The 19,848-nt window shown below is 33.8% G+C and overlaps 1 protein-coding gene across 7 annotated transcripts in view; it reads left to right on the top strand.

Moving 5' to 3' along the window:
- The window catches only part of LOC124429882 (protein madd-4), a 189,218-nt gene that overhangs the window by 149,738 nt on the left and 19,632 nt on the right, over nt 1-19,848 (top strand). For all 7 annotated transcript variants that reach the window (XM_046975697.1, XM_046975688.1, XM_046975708.1 and 4 more), the window contains 5 exons: nt 3,773-4,177; nt 11,927-12,068; nt 12,877-13,009; nt 15,950-16,052; nt 16,895-16,993. In XM_046975697.1, coding sequence (XP_046831653.1) covers nt 3,773-4,177; nt 11,927-12,068; nt 12,877-13,009; nt 15,950-16,052; nt 16,895-16,993 — 882 coding nt within the window. The remainder of the gene's footprint in view (nt 1-3,772; nt 4,178-11,926; nt 12,069-12,876; nt 13,010-15,949; nt 16,053-16,894; nt 16,994-19,848) is intronic.

Below are 19,848 nucleotides of genomic sequence, written 5' to 3'. Positions count from 1 at the left end.
ATCGATTGGTTCGATTAAACGATTATGGACAAACCGTCCAGAGACCATTATTTCAAATTCGTAGTTCGTATTAGGTATATACGTGTTTGAAAGTTGACTTGTTAAAATGATAGAGACAGGATGAAGTATATATATATATATATATATATATATATATATATATATATATATGTATGCATGTATGTATGTATGTATATTCAGATATATGAACATAACTCGTACATCGTTAGCAGGCGTATATTTTATGCAGATCCAAAATTATTCAACCGAGGTACGTTGGACGAGAGTAAATCGTTTATCGAGTAGAGTTTAAAACTCGAATTACGGTATTTCGATGAATGGACGTAAGTGCTTAGCACGCTCGGCTTTGTCGAAAATAGTTGGCGTTTTCCATAGATTCATCCGGTTACGCGTTTATATGCATAACTAAACGTCGTGTATCGTTCCATCCCGTTAAAAAGAGAAAGAGAGAGATAGATAGATAGAGAGAGAGAGAGAGAGAGAGAGAGAGAGAGAGAGAGAGAGAGATAGAAAGAGTAGTAACTTTCACATTGACTCGATTTTCACTGCACGCTCGTACCAGAGATTGAAATAGTTTTCGTCAACGTACTCGTTTCGTTGGTGGAAAAAAAAAAAGGAAAAAAAGAAAAAAAGAAAAAAATGATAAAAAAAAAAAAAAGAAAGAAAGAAAGAGAAGAGAAAAAAGGAAATAAATAGAAACAAAAAATAATAAAATGGAAAAAGAGAAAGATAAAAGAATAGATAAAACGAACACCCTTTCGCGTAAATATATTTGAAAATTTGGTTTGAACGAACGAACGAATGAGAGAAAACAAAAAAAAGGAAAAACAAAAAAGAAAAACAGACGAGAAACAAAAAAGAAAGGAACAAAAGAAAAAACGTAATTTCGTTATAACCATTACAAAAATGTAAAAAAAAAAAAAAGAAAAAAAAAGAAAGAAAAGAAGAAGAAAAAGAAAAAAGGAAGAATTGAACAAAATTGGCAACTGCCAAATTGACTCTCAATAAATGGGGAAATAAAAAGAAGAAGAAGAAGAAAAAGACATGGAATAAGGAATAGCGGACCGTGTTTCGGGTCTAATCGTCGTTTTGTTACCATCTTAACGAAACTCTAATTTCTTTGGTAAGGTAAAAGTAGGAAAGTACTAAACGATGTTCACCTAAGAGGACCGAACGAATATAAGGATGGTGGTTTTGCGCCAACTTTAATAACGAACGTTTTACTTTCGAAAAGTTACATTGGGGAGTAAGAGTTTTGCAGTACGCGTAAAAGAAGAGAAAATCGACCCTCTCCAAAGTTTCGTCTAGGAAAAACCTTCGAAACGATCGAAACTGTGGCCTCGAGCTATTCCGATTTTCTTCTAAATTTTCCTTCATTATCGTGATAATTAATGAACCCTTCTCTTTCTTTTTCTCTCTCTCTCTTTCTCTCTCTCTCTCTCTCTCTCTCTCTCTCTCTCTCTCTCTCTCTCTCTGTTTCTCTAAGCCTCTTTATTATCGTACAACAAACTTGTTCCGAACGAATAGATGAGAAGAAAATTTCTCATCTATTATTTTAGAAACATACAAAAGCGTTTATTATTTCAACGTTGTATAAATATCGCAATGTATTTGTTGAATAAATAGTAAATCTTCTAATGTCAACGAAATAACAATAAACCATGAACGTGAATTATAGGAGTAATATTGCGGACTTTGTATTTATTATTAAGACATTGATAATAACTTGACCATTGTGACTGGACAAATATGTTCTTCCTAAGCTACGTAGTTAAACTTTCTCGAAATGTAAACACTCTTTTCCCTCTCTTCTCTTGATGAGGGTACGTTAGAGCCTCGTTAAAATTCCCTTACCGTTAAATAACCTTCAAACTTTGAATGATTTTCATGAGTATCTTTACGAATATTCTGATGAAATATATATAAAACGTTGTAAGTATTATATTAATTTTAATATAATAATTTAATATATTTAATATTCAAAGGAAAAAGGAATAAAAATTATTAAACATATTTTATACATATATATATATATATATATATATGTATATATATATAATCGTAGTTCATCTCTGTTATTATCTTAATTATATTCTGTATATTAAAAGGCATTTTTTTCATTCATTTATAAATAATTAAAATGTTCAGATATTTCTATAAAACATTTCTCATCATATAAAGTACATACAAAAAAACGCACACACACACACACACATATATATATTTTTACTTGTATTATAGAACATGCTGGGATTGTTTTTCTTAAAGAAAAAAGAAAAAAAAAAAAAGAAAAAAAAACCAGAAAAAAAATAGATACCATCCTATTCATATAATTATAATATTATATTATTTATAAAATTAATATAATATTATTTTTGGAAAACGTTGGACTTGAGACAAATCTAATAAAAAATCAATCTCTGTAGAATTCAAAATAGCTTTCGAGTTATACGAGTGACCGATATGCGGGCATGGAAAGTAACATACACGATTACATCAAGCAATCACCATCGAAGTTTGCCGTACTAGCTCTATAAAGAAACGATTCGAGCGAGTCGCGGAAATACGTGTTCTAAAATCTACATAATGGCCCCATCCGAGCCTTTCAAAAACCTACCACCACCTGTCGACAAGACCTTTCTCATTTCTACGAGATTGACTCGGTCCTCGTTCGTCTGTATGCAAGTTCTTTCTCTCTCTCTCTCTCTCTCTCTCTCTCTCTCTCTCTCTCTCTCTCTCTCTTTCTCTCTCTTTTTCTTTTATTCTCTCTCTCTCTCTCTCTCTCTCTCTCTCTCTCTCTCTCTCTATTGCAAAAGAAGAAAAAAAAAGAAACGAACGACTTTCTTTCTTCCGAAACAATGGCCGAGCCAAGCTCGATCCTTGTCCGCTGGCAGCAATTTTCAAAATAGTTTTTCGCACTTCGGTTCATAGACCTTAAGGAGTTTTCACTCACTCACTCACAAAAAAAAGAAATAAAAAAGACAAAATAAAAAATAAAAAAGATACGCAAGAATGGATTCCTTCGTTCATTACTATCATCACTTTTTATTATTATTATTATTATTATTATTATTATTATTATTATTATTATTAGTAACCAGTAACCAATAAACCAGAGATAAATAATATTTTTATCCTCTCTCTTTTTTTTCCCTCGAGATAATTTTTTTTTAATCTTTTCTCTCTCTCACTCTCACTCTCTCTCTCTTTCTCTTTCTCTATCTTTATCTTTGTCTCTATATCTGTGCTTGCTTTTCCTCAGTAGTCACGATCGATTCCACTTGGTTCGAAATCACCAGACGATAGATAACTCTGGTAATAGAAAATTTAAAGAGCGTGGAAAAGAAACGCTTCGATGGCGGGTAGGGGAGTAGGGAGAAGGGGGAGGAGGTGAAAGTTTGACGATCCAATTTAACCGAGAAGAAAACGTTCATCAATCGTTATATCTCGAACAAAATCATATTATATTAACCATAAATGATTCCTTCTAGATTCTCTCAAAGAATCGTATAGCTCGACGATCTTTAATATCTCCCTTCCATATATATATGGATCTTATTTCGTTTTGAAATTAAATTGCGATCGAAAGATAAAAAAAAAGAAAAGAAAAAAAAAAGAAAAAAAAAACAATATTATCAGGATGGAGAGGATTAGGGGATGGGAAAAGAAAAGAAAAGAAATGGAAAAAAAAAAAAAAAAGAAAAGAAAAAAAAGAAAAATTGACGGACGATATATTTCTTTGTGATTTCAGCCATGCGAAAAGCCAAGTGATTTTCGTGCGGAACAATGCGCGGCATTCGATGATGTACCGTACAGTGGACAATTGTTAAAATGGTATCCGCATTACGATCCAGCACGGCCCTGTTCTTTGATCTGTCGTGGGGAGCAATCGCTTGGGAATAACGTTGGTCGATTGCAACAGCAACAGCAGAAACAGCAGCAGCAGCAGCAACAGCAGCAACATCAACATCAGCACCAATACCAACAACAACAGGAACTAGGGTCAAACGAGAAGATGACACTTACTAGCGATGCCCAAGATGCTCTACAATTTGATTCCGATGAGACAATAGTTGTCCAGTTAGCCGACAAAGTTGAGGATGGCACGAGATGTTATCTCGATGGCCGTGACGTCTGTATTAACGGCGAATGCATGGTAATTTTATCATTGTTCGTATAATAATTAATTTCACGTCTATAAATTCATATCTTATTCTTCCTTCCTTCTCTTTCTTTTTCTTCTTTTTTTCTCTTTTTCATTTCCACGACAAGACATTAATCGTCGAGTTGAATTAATATTGTTTTCTTCTTTCTTTTTATTTATTTTATCCTGTTTCTTTTTCTCTCTCTCTCTCTCTCTCTCTCTCTCTCTCTCTCTTTTCTTTTCTCCTCGCGGTACTTCCTACAGATATATAACAGATATATAGTAGCCTATGTAGAGAAACAGACTTAAAAGTAATATGTAAGTTCCGATAGAATCAACGTGGCTTGCGGATAAAAATTGCACGTAGTTTCACGTTCATTGACTTCCATAGACTTAGAGACTCACGTGACGATATCAACGACCTACAGACCCGTATGAATTATCCACGTAGCTGCTTCGTGCGACTGGCCAGTTGTTCACATCGTTTCATCTCTCTCTCTCTCTCTCTCTCTCTCTTCATATCTTTCTAACGATTCAAACTTGCTCTAGTCGTATTTTTATATTTCGCTAAATTCAACGAAGAGTTCCATTCATTTTGATTTTTCAAAGATTTCTTTCGAAGAATATCAACAAAAAAAAAAAAAAGAAGAACGGGAATCAAAGAATTTAAAGTTGAAAATTCTAAAAAAAAAATATAAAAGTAAGAAAAAAAAAGGAAAGAAAAGAAAGTAAAAAAATAAAAGGAAAAAGGAATAAATGTAAAATTTCATATACAATTATATCGTTCTACGTAATAAATATTATATATCTGCATACATACATATATAGGTACTATCGATCGATCAAATGGTAGAATCAAATGGAGTACTTTAGACCCTTATTCTACTCCCTTTTGGACGTTTGTCATAGTTTCGAGAAAGGACGAAAGGCAAACATCAATAGCAGGTGTTTCATGCGTGGTTTGCCAAAGCTTCGATCCATCCTACGCAGATTCAATTCTAACAGTTTACCGACTGCATTTCACTTATAACAGGATCTCTCTGGATCCTATCGATGTATGGTATAGTTCTAGTATCGATTAACCTTGAAACGATCACGAAAGCTCTTGAAAATTTGATGATGTTAGTTCGTGCGAATTAAAAAAAAAAAAAAGAAAAAAAAAAAAGTAAAAAAAATTTATCCGATCGATCGATCAACAACGTTGATCAAATTAAATTTTGTCTCGCGAAGTGGTCTGATATTTTTCAATTCAACGATAAACTTCAGAAAGAAAGAAGAGAAAAAAGGGACGAAAAAAAAAAAAAGAAAAGATTATCGAACGTCACGTGAAAAAGTTTTTCCCCCGTTTGTTAATTAAGTATCGAAGAAAAATGTTTTACCTTTTTTGACTTTTCGATCACGCAAATGCGAAGTAACGCGCCTGATGAAGGGCAATCCTTTCGTACATTTATCAAACCCTCGTAAATTATATTACTTTTCTTTACGTGCCTGTACGAACGGGTTGCCTGCCGTTAGGGGATTTTAAAAAACAAAAGTTTATAAATAGATGATTACGCTTTTACGCGCATAACTAACGACTACGACCCATAGGTATAAAATGTTGCCCATTTTCAGGCGCGACGAATAAACTAAATCTAATATAATATAAAAAAGTGATTCGAAATAATATTATCAAAATGATTCAATAAATATTCACGGAATATCGATTGCGTCGAATTAATATAAAAGAAAATATAACAGATAATACTAGTTTCTATATAATTTTTAATGAATTAAACCGAAGAGGAATCGCTTATTAAAGTTATAATTAAGAATTAAATCGCGTTCAACTAAGTCAACGGTACTTGTGTCGGTCGAATACGTTGTAAAGAGAATTCTTCGAGTATCACGTCGAATGAAAGTTAAAACGGTGAAAGAGTAAGATTGGATACGATATAAAAGGAAAAAAGTAAAATAAGTCTTGCCATGCTCGATGTTATTTCAAACGGATTTTCAAATTGCTTCAAGACATCATTCGTCGTAATCGTGCTTTTCACTCGTTTATTTAAAAAAACAACTTCCCAGCTAACGAGCATTTTTTTTTTTTTTCTTTATCTTTCTCCTTGTCTATCACACACTCTTTTTCAAATATTTATCATAATCGTATTGGAAAATTTCCCATTAGACTCTTTCTATCCCAATATTAGCCTAATACGATACATGTGAAAACATTCGTTTCGAATAGATGTAAATGAAAAAGTGCTTTATATAACGAGAACTACTTCATAATCGAGACATAAAATTATGTTCACCGCAATGTGTTCATTAGCACTCGCTCAGCCCATCCATCCACCCACCCACCCATCCACCTACCTACCTACCTACCTACCTACCTACCTACCTACCTACCTACCTACCCTCTCTCCCTTCGACCCACCACCATACGTCCTTAACGTTTTATCACGTATGCGCAACGAGGTTTGCGCCCTATTTTTCACGAGACCACCGCCGTCATCGCTCTTCTACGAACTCTTACGCTGTGCGAGAGAATAATAATAAGAGGAGATAGAGGGGGAAGAGAAAGAGGCGGAATAAGGGGGCGGCGACAGGACGGGCGGAGAGAAGGGCGGGGGAGGGGGAGAGGGAGTGTGGTCGGGAAGAACGATTATCTTGAATAACGAGGGTCCAACGGGAAAAACAAGAAAGGGAAAAGAAAAGAAAAGAAAAGAAAAAAAAAAAGAAGAAAGAAAGGAAGAAAGAAAAAAAAAAGAAAAAGAAATACAATTCTTACGGGAATAACGTATAAATAATAAAATATAATTCATGGTTGAACGGAGACAATTGTGAAATGTTTCCCGTATAGAATTCGATACAAGACGCGAAATGAGAATAAATACTCGGTGATAAGGGACGGGGTAGGAGGGGGGATGGGATCGGGGAAGCAGGGAAATAAAAAGGTAAAGCGTAGGGTAAAAGCGTTGAAATGAAGGAGAGAAGAAATGAAAAAATAAGAAATAAAGAAAGAAAGATAGGAAGGAAGGAAGGAAGGAAGGAAGGAAGGAGGAAAAAGAAGTATCTTAAAAGGATCGTGGTAGAACTCCTATCGATTTTTAGTGAAAACTCTTGGCAATCTCTCTCTCTCTTTCTCTCTCTCTCTCTCTCTCTCTCTCTCTCTCTCTCTATTTCTATCTCTATCTCTCGTTACGATTCTCTAGATAGAGAATTCGCACGACTCGCCGTCGTACCGTCGAGAAAATAATTAACGGAATTTCATAACCGCGAGAATGAAGTTGGAAGGACAATATCTAATCAGCGGGACGAGTCTACGAGTGTAATTAAGCGCGTAGCCGAGGCTAGCTACGGTAAACGTAAACTGGCTTTGCATTATTAAAGGCCTTGCCTCCTTTCTTCCGCTTCGGACGAACACGCTCGATGTGGCCTCCCCCACCCCCACCCACCTACCCACCTACCCCCGTAGCTTGCACGACTCAGCTCACTTCCGCTTTTGTATTACGTTCACTCGTTAGAATTTGTCTTCTCGCAGAGTTTCACTGGAAATTGCTTTCCCGCTCCTCTTGCCGGTCCTTTCTCTCTCTCTCTCTCTCTCTCTCTCTCCCTCTCTCTCACTTTCTCTCTCTCTTTCTCGATCTTTCGCTTCTTCCTGAGCGTTCGTTCAGCCGAAAAAAAAAGATAGTTCTTATCCTTGCCAACCGTTATTCCATTTGTTGAAAAGAAAAAAAGAATAAAATAAAAAAGATAAAAATAGTTGGAAGAAAAAAAGATAGAGAACGAGAGAGAGAAAGAGAGAGAGAGAGAGGGAGAAAAGAAATAAAAGTAACTTTGCTGAGAAAAAGAATAAAAAAGAAAGGGGAAAAATAAATGAAAATATTATTTCGGCGCAAAATTTGTATCAATGCCTAAACTCGAAAGGTATAAACGCTTGAGTGTCCAGATACGTTCGTTCTTTTGAAATGCAATGGAAATAAGGAAAAAAAAAAAAAAAAACCCCCCAAGAAAAGAAGAACAAAAAAAAAGAGAGAGAGAGAGACAGAGAGAAAAGATAAAACCATCGTAAGAAATATCGCGAGAATTTTAACGATAAAATAGGTAGATTCTAGGAGTAATAAAATTCTTGAACGTCCCACGTAAATCCCATTGTTTCCGCTAAAAATACAGAAAAACGTAGGAAGGAAGTGAAAGTGGAAAAGAGGAAGATGTGTCTGTGTGTGTGTGAGAGAGAGAGAGAGAGAGAGAGAGAGAGAGAGAGAGAGGAGAAAGAGATGGAGAGAGGGAGAGAGAAGAGCTTTTCTCTTCCAATCTTCACTCTCTCTCTCTCTCTCTCTCTCTCTCTGGTGGCCTACAAATCCTATTATCGAAGGAATCACGTTGAAAGGAGAGAAAAGGTGAAAAGGAAGATGGAAAGGGGTATTTTCTGAGATGTTGGAGAGAGGAGCGTATCGTAATGGAGCAAAAATGGTTGCCTCGTTGAATGCATAACGGGCGATACGAGCTCTCATTAATAAGGTATTTCGAATGCGCTCTTCGTATAAATACGATTAATAATCATAAACGCATTCTCTTTCTCTCTCTCTCTCTCTCTCTCTCTCTCTCTCTTTCTCTCTCTCTCTCTCTCTCTCTCTCTCTATTTTACGAGAATAAGTAACGAAATGCAAATTGCAAGAAGATTCATATATTATAATATAACTTTATCCATTTAAAAATATTTCTCGTTAGATGAAATATCTATCTATTAATTAATCGATTGATTTATTAATGAACGACAAACAAATGCAATTCCATTGTATTTAAATCTGTACGAATTAATAATAAATTATAATAATTTAACTCGAATAAGTTGGGTATGAAGTAAAAGAAGAAAAAAAAAAAATAAGAAAGAAAGAAAGAAAGAAAGAAAAAGAAAAATATAAAATCTGTAGGATTGTTACATTCGATTTTTAATAATATTGATCCAATGGATATACAAATACGCAAATAGGATTATAAGAGTGACATAATCGAAAAGAAAAGGGGATGATAGGGTGATAATGGAAGGAGAGAGAGAGAATGGCTCCCATTAAATTCCACGATCTTTCATTTCGCACGTTCGACCGACTCTTTCATCCATTTTCTTCTTGGTTTGTTTACTTAGAGAAATAACCACCTTGCTACGACAGGGGCCCTATCTTTCAATTACTGGACTCCACTGGCCGCGTTTTATATGTATATAACCTCGGCTAATGTAAATCTAATCTCGAAATAACGTTAGGATATATTTTCGTCCTTTGGGACGTCGAAAACTAAATCTAATACATTCTATATTTCGATCAAATAAGAAAATTAAATCACGACATTTATATTTATAAGCTTTTATATGATATTTACTCGTTTTCTCTCTCTCTCTCTCTCTCTCTCTCTCTCTATCTCTATCTCTATCTCTATCAGTTTCTTTCTATCTCCTTTTTTGTTAATAACATTTTATAATGTCTACGAAAATATTTCTCAAACATTTTTCTCCCTTCCTCTTTGTATATAAAATTTTTTTCCTTTATCTAATTATAAATGTAAATATAGTTTATATATAACATATATATGGAATACATACATATATATATATATGTATGTAAGTATGTTTGTATGTATGTATGTATGTATATTCATTCTTTACGGTTAAATATTGCATATCTTATACACGCAAAACTCCTACGTACGTACGAAATGCAAGAGAGCTTGGATACAATAACATTTGCATAAGACGATACGCTGGAAACATGGTTATCCCGAAACGAATCGACGAGAGAGAGAGAGAGAGAGAGAAAGAGAGAGAAATTCGACTGACGAAGAAATGTGGAAAAATGAATTCATTCTCCTGTGAAATTAAATATCGATATAACTTTCAAACATGTAGGCAGACACACATATACATACATACATACATACATACATACATACATACATACTCGCACACGTGGATACCCGCACGTTTACAGAACATTCCGTTCGCGGTTCTTCTTTAACGAATTATTATTCCGCCCACAAATTCCGTCAAATAGCCACTCGAAGCCGCGAAGTTCGATCTCTCGAGGATATATATATATATATATATATATATATATATATATATTTATATATATATATATAAATACATATATACGTTCCATAATGGACACAACGTTTGGAATTTCATACAGGACTCAATTGCATTTCATTTTCGTACACAATATACGTAGAGAGAAATTGAATGAAACAAGAAAAAAAAGAAAAAGAAAGAAAGAAAGAAAAATAAAAAAGAAAAGTAAATAAATAAAAATCGGTGTAAGAAGAAAAGAACGTCCCGATATTTTCCATTTTTCTTTTTCTTCTTTTATTTCTTTTTTTTATTTTTTTGTTTTCTTTTTTTTTCATTTCTTTTGTTTCTTTTTTGTCCTTCTTTCGTTAATCCGCAGATATATCAATGACATTTTTCGTAATTATCGAACGAACCTATCATAGAGGATATATCGAAGATGACAATTTTTTACCAACGTTATAAATAAATATTCTATTGAGTGATTCATGAGGATATATCATTCATTCTATTCTTCGTTCAATATTTTTATATTTTACAGCGTTCCTTTTTCTACCGGTATATAGTATCTAATCGATTTCCTAAAATAAAAAAAAAAAACAACGATAGGTATATATATATATATATACTACTATAATATCAAGGATCTTTTTCCTTAAAATATCTAATTACTTGGATCTTCGGTAATCTATCAATCGGTCTACGTGTATGATCTCATTAAGCGCACGTCTATCTTTTTTACTCTGTCTATCTCTTCTCTACTCTTCTTGTTATCGTCGTGTACTCTTTTTTTATAATATGCTTCACTTCCCACTCCCATCCCTCCCCCCTTCTCTCTCTCTCTCTCTCTCTTTCTCTCTCTCTCTCAAACACACCGGATAAGAAATGAATAATGTACTCTTCTCAAGGTACGAGGAAACCTCTATGCAAGCTGAATGACAAATCAGTCTACGGTCCAAGCCAGGTCACGAATCGACGTCAACCTTTTTCTCCTTTCATCTTCCTTCCTTCCTTCCTTCCTTCCTTCCTATCTTTCTATCTTTCTCGACTTCTTGTCGAAAGATCCTCACCGATAAGTATCTCGGTCAAAAAGGAATTAACTTTTGTTTTCCTCCTTTCGTTAATTTTATAATACCTACTTTTAAATCGACAAAATTGATCGAATAAATCGATAGATAATAGGATATAAAAGAAATAAAAGATACGAAGAATCAATTTTCGTTTTCAGGAAAAAAAAAGAAAAAAGAGAGAGAGAGAGAGAGAGAGAGAGAGGATGTTAATCATGACAATGCGAAAAAATAATGCGAGAAAAGAGCTAGGGATGAGAATAGAAATCGTTAAATCTTTTGCGATAATTGCCACCATAATTGGTGATTTCATTTCGATTACGACGTAATTAACAATGAGAAATATTTATTAGATAGAATTTTTGTGCGAATTAAAGATAAATAAATAAATAAAAAATATATATACATATATACTATATATATATATATTTTTTTTTTTTCGTTATGAAACATTTATTAATAATAATATTAAGGAATATATACATATATATATATATATATATAATTTTCTTTTTTAAATTGCATTAACGTAATATGTACAAAAAGTTATCGCAAAGATTCTTATCGAATATATGTGCGATCAATTCTTCCTTTTTCTTTTTCTTATTCGTGAAGACTCGATAAAACGTCAATACGTTGTCGTGTTCACAGAAAGTGGGCTGCGATTTGCGAGTCGGAAGTAGCAAGAACACGGATGCGTGCGGAGTTTGTGGCGGAAATGGATCGAGCTGTCAATCGAAATACTCTTGGAACTTGGAACCGATATCCGCTTGCTCCAAGTCCTGCGGCGGAGGTAAGTAATTTCTTATTTCCAGACGATCATCCCTCTGCCCGTCACCCCACCCACCCCACCTCCACTCCCACCCGTCGATTCCCCAACCCCCAATCTCCCACCCTACCTCATCTCTCTCAACTCATCCCCTCTATTCCAAGGGAGATTCTCTTTGACAAAAAAATTTCATATCGGACGTTGCCGTCATATCAACGCAATCTTTTTTTTTTTACTCTGTGTCCCTTTAAGAAAAGATTGAAAATTCAATAAAAATGTCTTTTACTCGATCAAACCTTCTCCACTTAGATTCGCTTATTTTTCCTTTTTTTTCTTTTCTTTTTTTTTTCTTTTTTTTTTTTTATTTATTTAAAAAAAAAAAAGATCGAATCGTTCATTAGTCGATTGATTATATTTAAATTATTCTCCTTTCCCTTTCATAAACTTAGATAATAACGGAGAAAAACGTATCTGGAAGAATATTATGAGACTGAGTCCTTATAAAAGGATTATATTATATATATATATATATATATATATATATATATATATATATATATATATATATAATAAAAACAAATAAAAAAAAGAGGAAAAAAAGAAAAACTAAGATGATTTCGCTTATTCGAAACAGAAGAAAAATTCTTATTAAAATTAATTTAAATTAAATAATCGATCGTTATTAAAGATCTCGGATTTATAAATAAATCTATTATACATGAATCAGATTGGATTTAAATGAATTATATCGTGCATCTTACTTTTCTTTAACTCGAATGAACGTAGAATTTTTGGGCTTCTCTTTATCAAGTATTTTGTCGTTATTCCTTAGGTTTTAAAATAGCAATGCCAGTTTGTAAAGCAGTAGGAACGGACGATCGTGTTGTCAACGACAGCCATTGCAAGAACGATGAAAGACCTGAGAAGACTCTCGTGCCATGCAACACGCATCCCTGCACGACAAAGTGAGTATCGTTGCACGAAACACGGAGATATATACAATTTCTGTCTTCGTTAAACTCCTTCATGAAATACAAAGGGAAAAAGGAGTTTACTTTTTTTGTTTTCTTTTCCTTCTCTTTTTCCTTTCTTCTTTGTTCGTTTAACTCTTATCTTCTTAGTTTGAAAATATAAAGATTTTTTCTTTTTGTTCCTTTCTTTTTTTTTCTTTTTTTTTTTTCTTTTTTTTCTAGTAGAAATATCATCATCGCACCGTTTCCGAATAATTTTTAATATTTTTTAATAAGAAAAGGAAATACAGAAGAGACACACTACGTCACAACATCTTTTTATCACTTTAGATATCCTTGCTACTAACAGTCGTTGATTGTTTTTAATTCGAGAATTTATTTATTTTATTTATTTTTCCTTTTTTTTCCCGAACTCATTTAACATTCTTCCCCACTTATATTTCATACTTATACATTTGTTTAATATGTCACTGTAATGTTCACTCGTCGATGGATCACGTAATACTGAATAATTTCTAAACGTATTAACGAAATGTCCTATCGTTTCGACCTTGATACATAACAGTGTTTCTTTATTATATACAAATCTCTACGACATTGCGTCTTATTCTCGAACTAATCGTATATCTCGAGATCATAATATTTTGAAAATATTCGTCATAGATGTAAAATTTTACGTGAGTCATTGAAAAATTAAAGATAGCACAACTAAGCTTATATTTAGATATATATATATATATATATATATATATATATATATATATATAATCGTTCTATTTGATTATCATTAAATATAAAGCAGAATTAAATATGTAAACAGCATATTCTTAATCCTTATATTAATTTTAATCGTCTATTTATTCGACGTAAAGTTTCGATGGAAGAAAAATTTCTAAATTTTGCAATTTGTTTTACGATTGGAAAAAGAAGAAAAATAAAAGAAAAGTCAAGTTGGGCAATAAAAGTCACGGAAAAGAATAATCGATATTTAATAACATCCAACAAGCAAGTTTGAAATTATTTATCAATGAACTATCGATGGCAATTATATTTTCGAGTTATTCTTGTAAAATGATCGCGTCACTGAAAATGGATATCGATCCATAAAAGTTTCCGAACCCTTCAGATAGATGTTCCTTATTCAATTATATCAGACAACTCGAGAAACACTCGATACCACCCTTTTAACTTTGTTCGCTTTTAACGATCCCGCGATAAACGAGTTAGGCACTTAATAAATTATCTTCTCATTCGATCCATTATCTTATTTAAAAGATATCGTTATTGAGTATAATATTTCTTTTTTTTTCTTCTTCTTCTTTTTACGAAATTGATGTTGGCCAGAAAGTACGATCGAATATTATCAAGAGAGAAAGAGAGAGAGAGAGAGAGAGAGAGAGAGAGAGAGAGAGAGAGACAGAAAGAGAGTTTAATTGTTAATTTAATTTTTTCATCTGTCCGTCTTACTCTTCCTATCTCTTTCTCTCTCTCTTTCTTTCTCTCTCTCTCACACACACACACACACACATATATATATACATATTCATTTTCAACATAAAAGTGTAAATTCAACGACGTATTTCGTATCGTCGACTATTTCCTCGAATAGACGACGATGGTGTTAAGCAAGAGACAGCTTCGTTTAACATTTCACACATCTCGGTTTTGAATATTTCAGAGATTTGTAGGTGCGAACGTGTTCCGTCTTCTCTTAGAGAGGATTTTTCTGAAATGAGAAATAGGAGAAAGAAAAGAATACAAAAGGGACAAAAGAAAAAAATAGAGAAGGACGAAAAATAAGAAGAATATGAAGTCCGGTTTTGCGTCAAAGTTTCAATATTTAAAATGAACGATCACGTCGAACTCATAGTCGACTTAGTTTTTTTTTTTCTCTTCTTTTTTAAATAACACATTTCTTTCTATTAAAAAACCAAAAAAAAAAAAGTAATAATAATAATAATAATAATAATAATAATAGTAAAAATATTTCTATAATTCTAACGGAAATATAAAGAAGGATCGATTAACTAGACCATTGAAAAAAAAGAAAAAAAAGAATAATAAAAAAAAAGGTCAATCTTGGACGCAATCCTAGTTAGTCTGAATACTTGTTTAATTTTTATTTAAAAATAAAAAAAAAAAAATTACATTCAAAATATTTCTATAGTAACGAAGGAATACCGTTTATTTAAAAACTCAATCGAAAAACAAAATTTAATTAAAACGGTATAATGAAAAGAATGAATCGTTATCATAGCCAATTGATCTTCCACTTTTCGAATTAAAATGAGTTTTCGTTCGAGCGAATATCGCTTTTACTACTTGCGCAACCTTGGAGAAACAGCCCCATCGCGTGTTCCTCCTCCTCCTCCTCCACCTCCTCCTCCTCTTCCTCTTTTTCCTCCTCTTTCTCCTCTTCTACTCTACGATAGTCGAACGATAATGGCTTCGGGACTTCGTGTTGTAACGCGTTCAACGACTCGAATCGTACGTACCTACCTACGTTGAATTACAAGCGTAAAAACTCATCGAAATTCGAAAGCGTAATTTCTCTCACGATAAATGTGTGCGACCTCGTGAATCAGTTTTTTTATTCGAGCGAATGTTGGAATTTTATGAACCAGCAATTTCTACGAAGAACCTCTTGCAAATGTACTACACTATCACTACTACTACTACTACTACTACTACTACTACTACTACTACTATTACTATTACTATTACTATTACCATTTGTACTATGCTTATGTAACAGTGTGATTGTGGCAGTGTGCCATAGCACATCAAAGGATACAAGGAAGAATATTCTTCCAGTATGGTATTCCGATGTTTAAATCTTTTTCTTTTCTTTTCTTTTCTTTCTTTTTCTCTCTTTCTCTTTCTCTCCTTTCCTTCTATTTTTCCTTACTTTTTTCTTTTCTCCTTTACTTTCAGATGGATAAGCGGAGAATGGAGCAAGTGCAGCGCAAGTTGCGGTGGCGGATCGAGAACCAGAGCTGTCTTTTGTACCGAAGAAAATGGCAACGAAACTACGAAGGTAAAAATCGTCGAACAATTTTTTCCTATTTTTTTCTTGTTTTCTTTTTTTTTTTTTTTTTTTTTTTTTTTTTCATTTTCTACGGCCGGCCGATACGCAAAAACGTGCGTTCGCGCGACGAAAAATAAATTCCGACGTATTCATGGGACAGAGGTTAAATTTCAATATATTTTTTTTCTTTTCTTTTTTTTTCTTTTTTTTTTTTTCTTTTTCTTTTTCTTTTTCGTTGCCTTTTATCTTTTTTTCCTTTCATCTTTGGATTACGACGAAAACGACAGATACGTATATAAGATTGTCCTTCGTGGATCGATTTGGTCGAACATATCCTTAACCTCGTTCGGTTCGTTTAAGCTTAGAGGACTATGTAGTTCGTGGTAAGCCGACATTACGTCGTAAAAATTTTCTCATCCGAGACTTTCTGGCTCGGATGCAGAGAGCCGCGAATCTCGTTCGCCTCGGTGATGCATAAGTGCAAGACGTAGAAATAACTTTCGTATACTTAGGTACTTTTCACTTTTTCGTTTCGCTAAAGTGTACCACCACTGTGCCAGAATAGAAAAAGTTTTCTAACGATTTGTACGGATCTATTTTGTAATTCCTTTTTTTCTCTCTCTCTCTCTCTCTCTTTCTCTCTCTCTCTCTCTCTCTCTCTCGTCTCGATTAAATAATACGATAACAAAGATATAAGTAAAATGAACGATAATTTATATAAATTTATTTATTTTAAATAAACCGGAGCAAAACGCGAATACATATGTTATAAGAATTTTCTTAATAATAAAATTTATAATGTTCGACGTTTGATTTACAATGACAAAAGAACGTAAATCACATTGTTACAGTTGCCAGAGCATAAATGCAGTGTCACGCACAAACCACGAGTACAGGAGACCTGTAACATTATCTCTTGTCCAATGTGGGAGGCCGATCAATGGAGCGAGGTTTGTATAGCTCGATCTTACTACGAACACGAATGTCGGCCATTTAATCGACCGTTCTAGGAATCATAATGTATTTACATATACGTGTACGTGTACGTACATACTCACATACTCACATAACTTACTGACGTACTCTATCCGAGAAACAAGAAGTATAAAAGCACGTTAAACTTACGATTTATAGGGTGATAATTGTCTCAAGCGTGAAAATCGATTTATAACGCGTATCATCGATGAAATTTCAACGAGATTCTTAGTCTCATGATTTCGATGATTCCTATCTTTTTTCTTTTTTTTTTTCTTTTTTTTTTTTTTTTATTATTTATTTATTTATTTATTTATTTATTTTCTTTCTTTTTTTCTACAAAAAAGTGTGTCCTTCGTTAAAATGAAATACGATAATACGACGAAGTTAACAGAATCTTTCGTTGTTAAGGAATGATATATGTAATACATGCCAACATCAAAGATACATGGAAACTATTTTGAAAGTGTTCCTGTACTTTCTCTCGTAACACGCTTAGATACCTCCTAGATCTAGTCTATCGTAGATCAGATATATCCGATTTTCTGGTTGACGGTGACGAGTGATGTCCGACGTAATGACGACGAATAGACTTGTACGCGTTCCAACGCAATGTGTTTCTACTATAGTCAACAGATAGAGAAAGAGAGAGAGAGAGAGAGAGAGAGAGAGAGAGAGAGAGAGAGAGGAACAGAACATAACGCGTATCACCATGAAACATATCCAGATCATGAAGTATATCCATAGAAACAAGTAACAGCTGGCACTATAAGAGGAGAAAAGATGAAATCATGATGGAAGATAAGTTTCAAAGAGAAAAAAAGAGTTGACGAGATTTGCGACGTCGGTATTTGAAAAAGAAAGAAAAAAAGAAAGAAAGAAAGATAGAAAGAAAGGAAGAAATGAAGTAGAGAAAAAGAAGCTTTTTGAAAGCCGTACACATACGACGTAAATACATATAGTTTGGATCTAGCGTGCTGTCGACAGTTTGTAGACACTTTCAACTTTTCAAATAATAAATATTCGACTCGAGCACATTTATTTTTCTACGAGTCTAAGATCCTAGGTAGAGTCGAATATCAGCCTAACTTTATCTCTCTATCTATCTCTCTCTCCTCTCTCTCTCTCTATCTATCTCCTCATAGTTTTCGTAGGAGCTTAGAGTAACGTCTCTGGATTCTCTTTGAAGGATGTTTCGGGTCGCATCAGCCATTGACATCAAACAGGACAATTTACTTGTCAAACGACCTTCTCTCTCTCTTTCTCTCTCTCTATCTCTATCCATCTATATCTATCCATCTATCTATCTCTCTTCATCTTTCTCTTTATGTTTCCTGAGTCGTTCCCTCCAGCCTCCGAACGTTTCACTACCTTCCAAGTCTTTGCGAAAACGGGACGCTGTTCTCCGTGGTTTTGGATAGAGGGTAGTTGAAAATAGACACTCAACCGTACCAAGATAGAACACAGAGACAGAGACAGAGAAAAAGAGTTCTGTAGGTGGGGTATAGGGAAAGTATATAGTTGACGAGAGCACTCTCACGACTCTCTGGAAAGAGACAGAGAGGAATAGAGGAACAGACAGAGAGAGAGAGAGAGAGAGAGAGAGAGAGAGAAAAAGAGATGCATTCTCTTGGAAAATGGCTCGCGTTGTACAACGAATCCACTGCTCGTTGGAACACGAGCTACCGTCCCCCACTTCCTCTCCTTACCTTTCCGCGACTTCTTGTGATATACCCCAGACGATGGATAAAATGCGATGGAGGAAAATGCAACGGTTGGTACAATGCTGATCGAGACCAACACACGGGCCATTAAGAGAGGCTCGCCACGAAAAGCATCGAAAAAATGGCTGTTGATATGTTACGCGACTACGATACAAGATAGTACGTACTTATTTAGAATCATACACTCTTTTCACTTTTCCTCTTATTTTATCTACATTTTTATCTTTCTTTTTCATCTCTATCGTGTTCTCTCTCTCTCTATCTCTCTCTCTTTATCCTATTTTCCACTTCTTCGTCGTACAAATGGCATTGCTCCGGTTCACCTTCACGTATCACTGTTTTCTTCTATTTCTTTTCTTTAACTTATACCTGCTGATATCCAGCTATTTATGTATCTTACGTATGTACTCATGTACTTAGATAACTACGCATACGTCCTATATCTACTTACGTGCGTACATAATATATATATATATATATATATATATATATATATATATATATATATATTATGTACGTATAAATATATACATGCGTAGATATAATAAATGTTGGAAAAGAATCCTCGAGAAATGGCTACATTACGATTTTTCGCATAGCAGACGACTACCAGGCGCCTTCACGAATTTAACTCTCGTAGTTGGCATCCAACTACGGATACTCTTATCGTATAATAGTTTACTCGGTCTTTATCGCCTTATCTCGTTTCTTTTCGTTCCCTATCCGTATTATATATGTATATATACACGTTGTACGACTTTCAGAAATGTTAATCGAAATAAGAACGATTCTAAGAATTTTCGAAGAATCGTCTGTTATTATATCGATATTTCTTTCTCGATTTTCTTTGTTTTCTTTTTTTCTTTTTTTTGTTTCTTTTTTTTTTTTTTCTTTTTTGTTGCTCAAAGGTGAACCTTTGAACGAAAGAACATTTGAATGAATGAATATTCCGAGGATTAACGATGAGAACAATAAAGAAAGAGATAGATAGATAGACAGATAGAGAGATAGACAAATATTAGATCGATGAAGGACGAACGACCTCGTGACGCCTAGGCAAGCTTTTAGTGCTCGTTGAGACGCGCCGCGTTCAATGCCCACTCTTT

This window comes from Vespa crabro, chromosome 1 (genome assembly GCF_910589235.1).
Source record: "Vespa crabro chromosome 1, iyVesCrab1.2, whole genome shotgun sequence".
Taxonomy (NCBI): Eukaryota; Metazoa; Arthropoda; class Insecta; order Hymenoptera; family Vespidae; genus Vespa; species Vespa crabro.
Note: the sequence above shows the minus strand (reverse complement) of the source record. Positions and strands in the feature narration are given on the sequence as shown.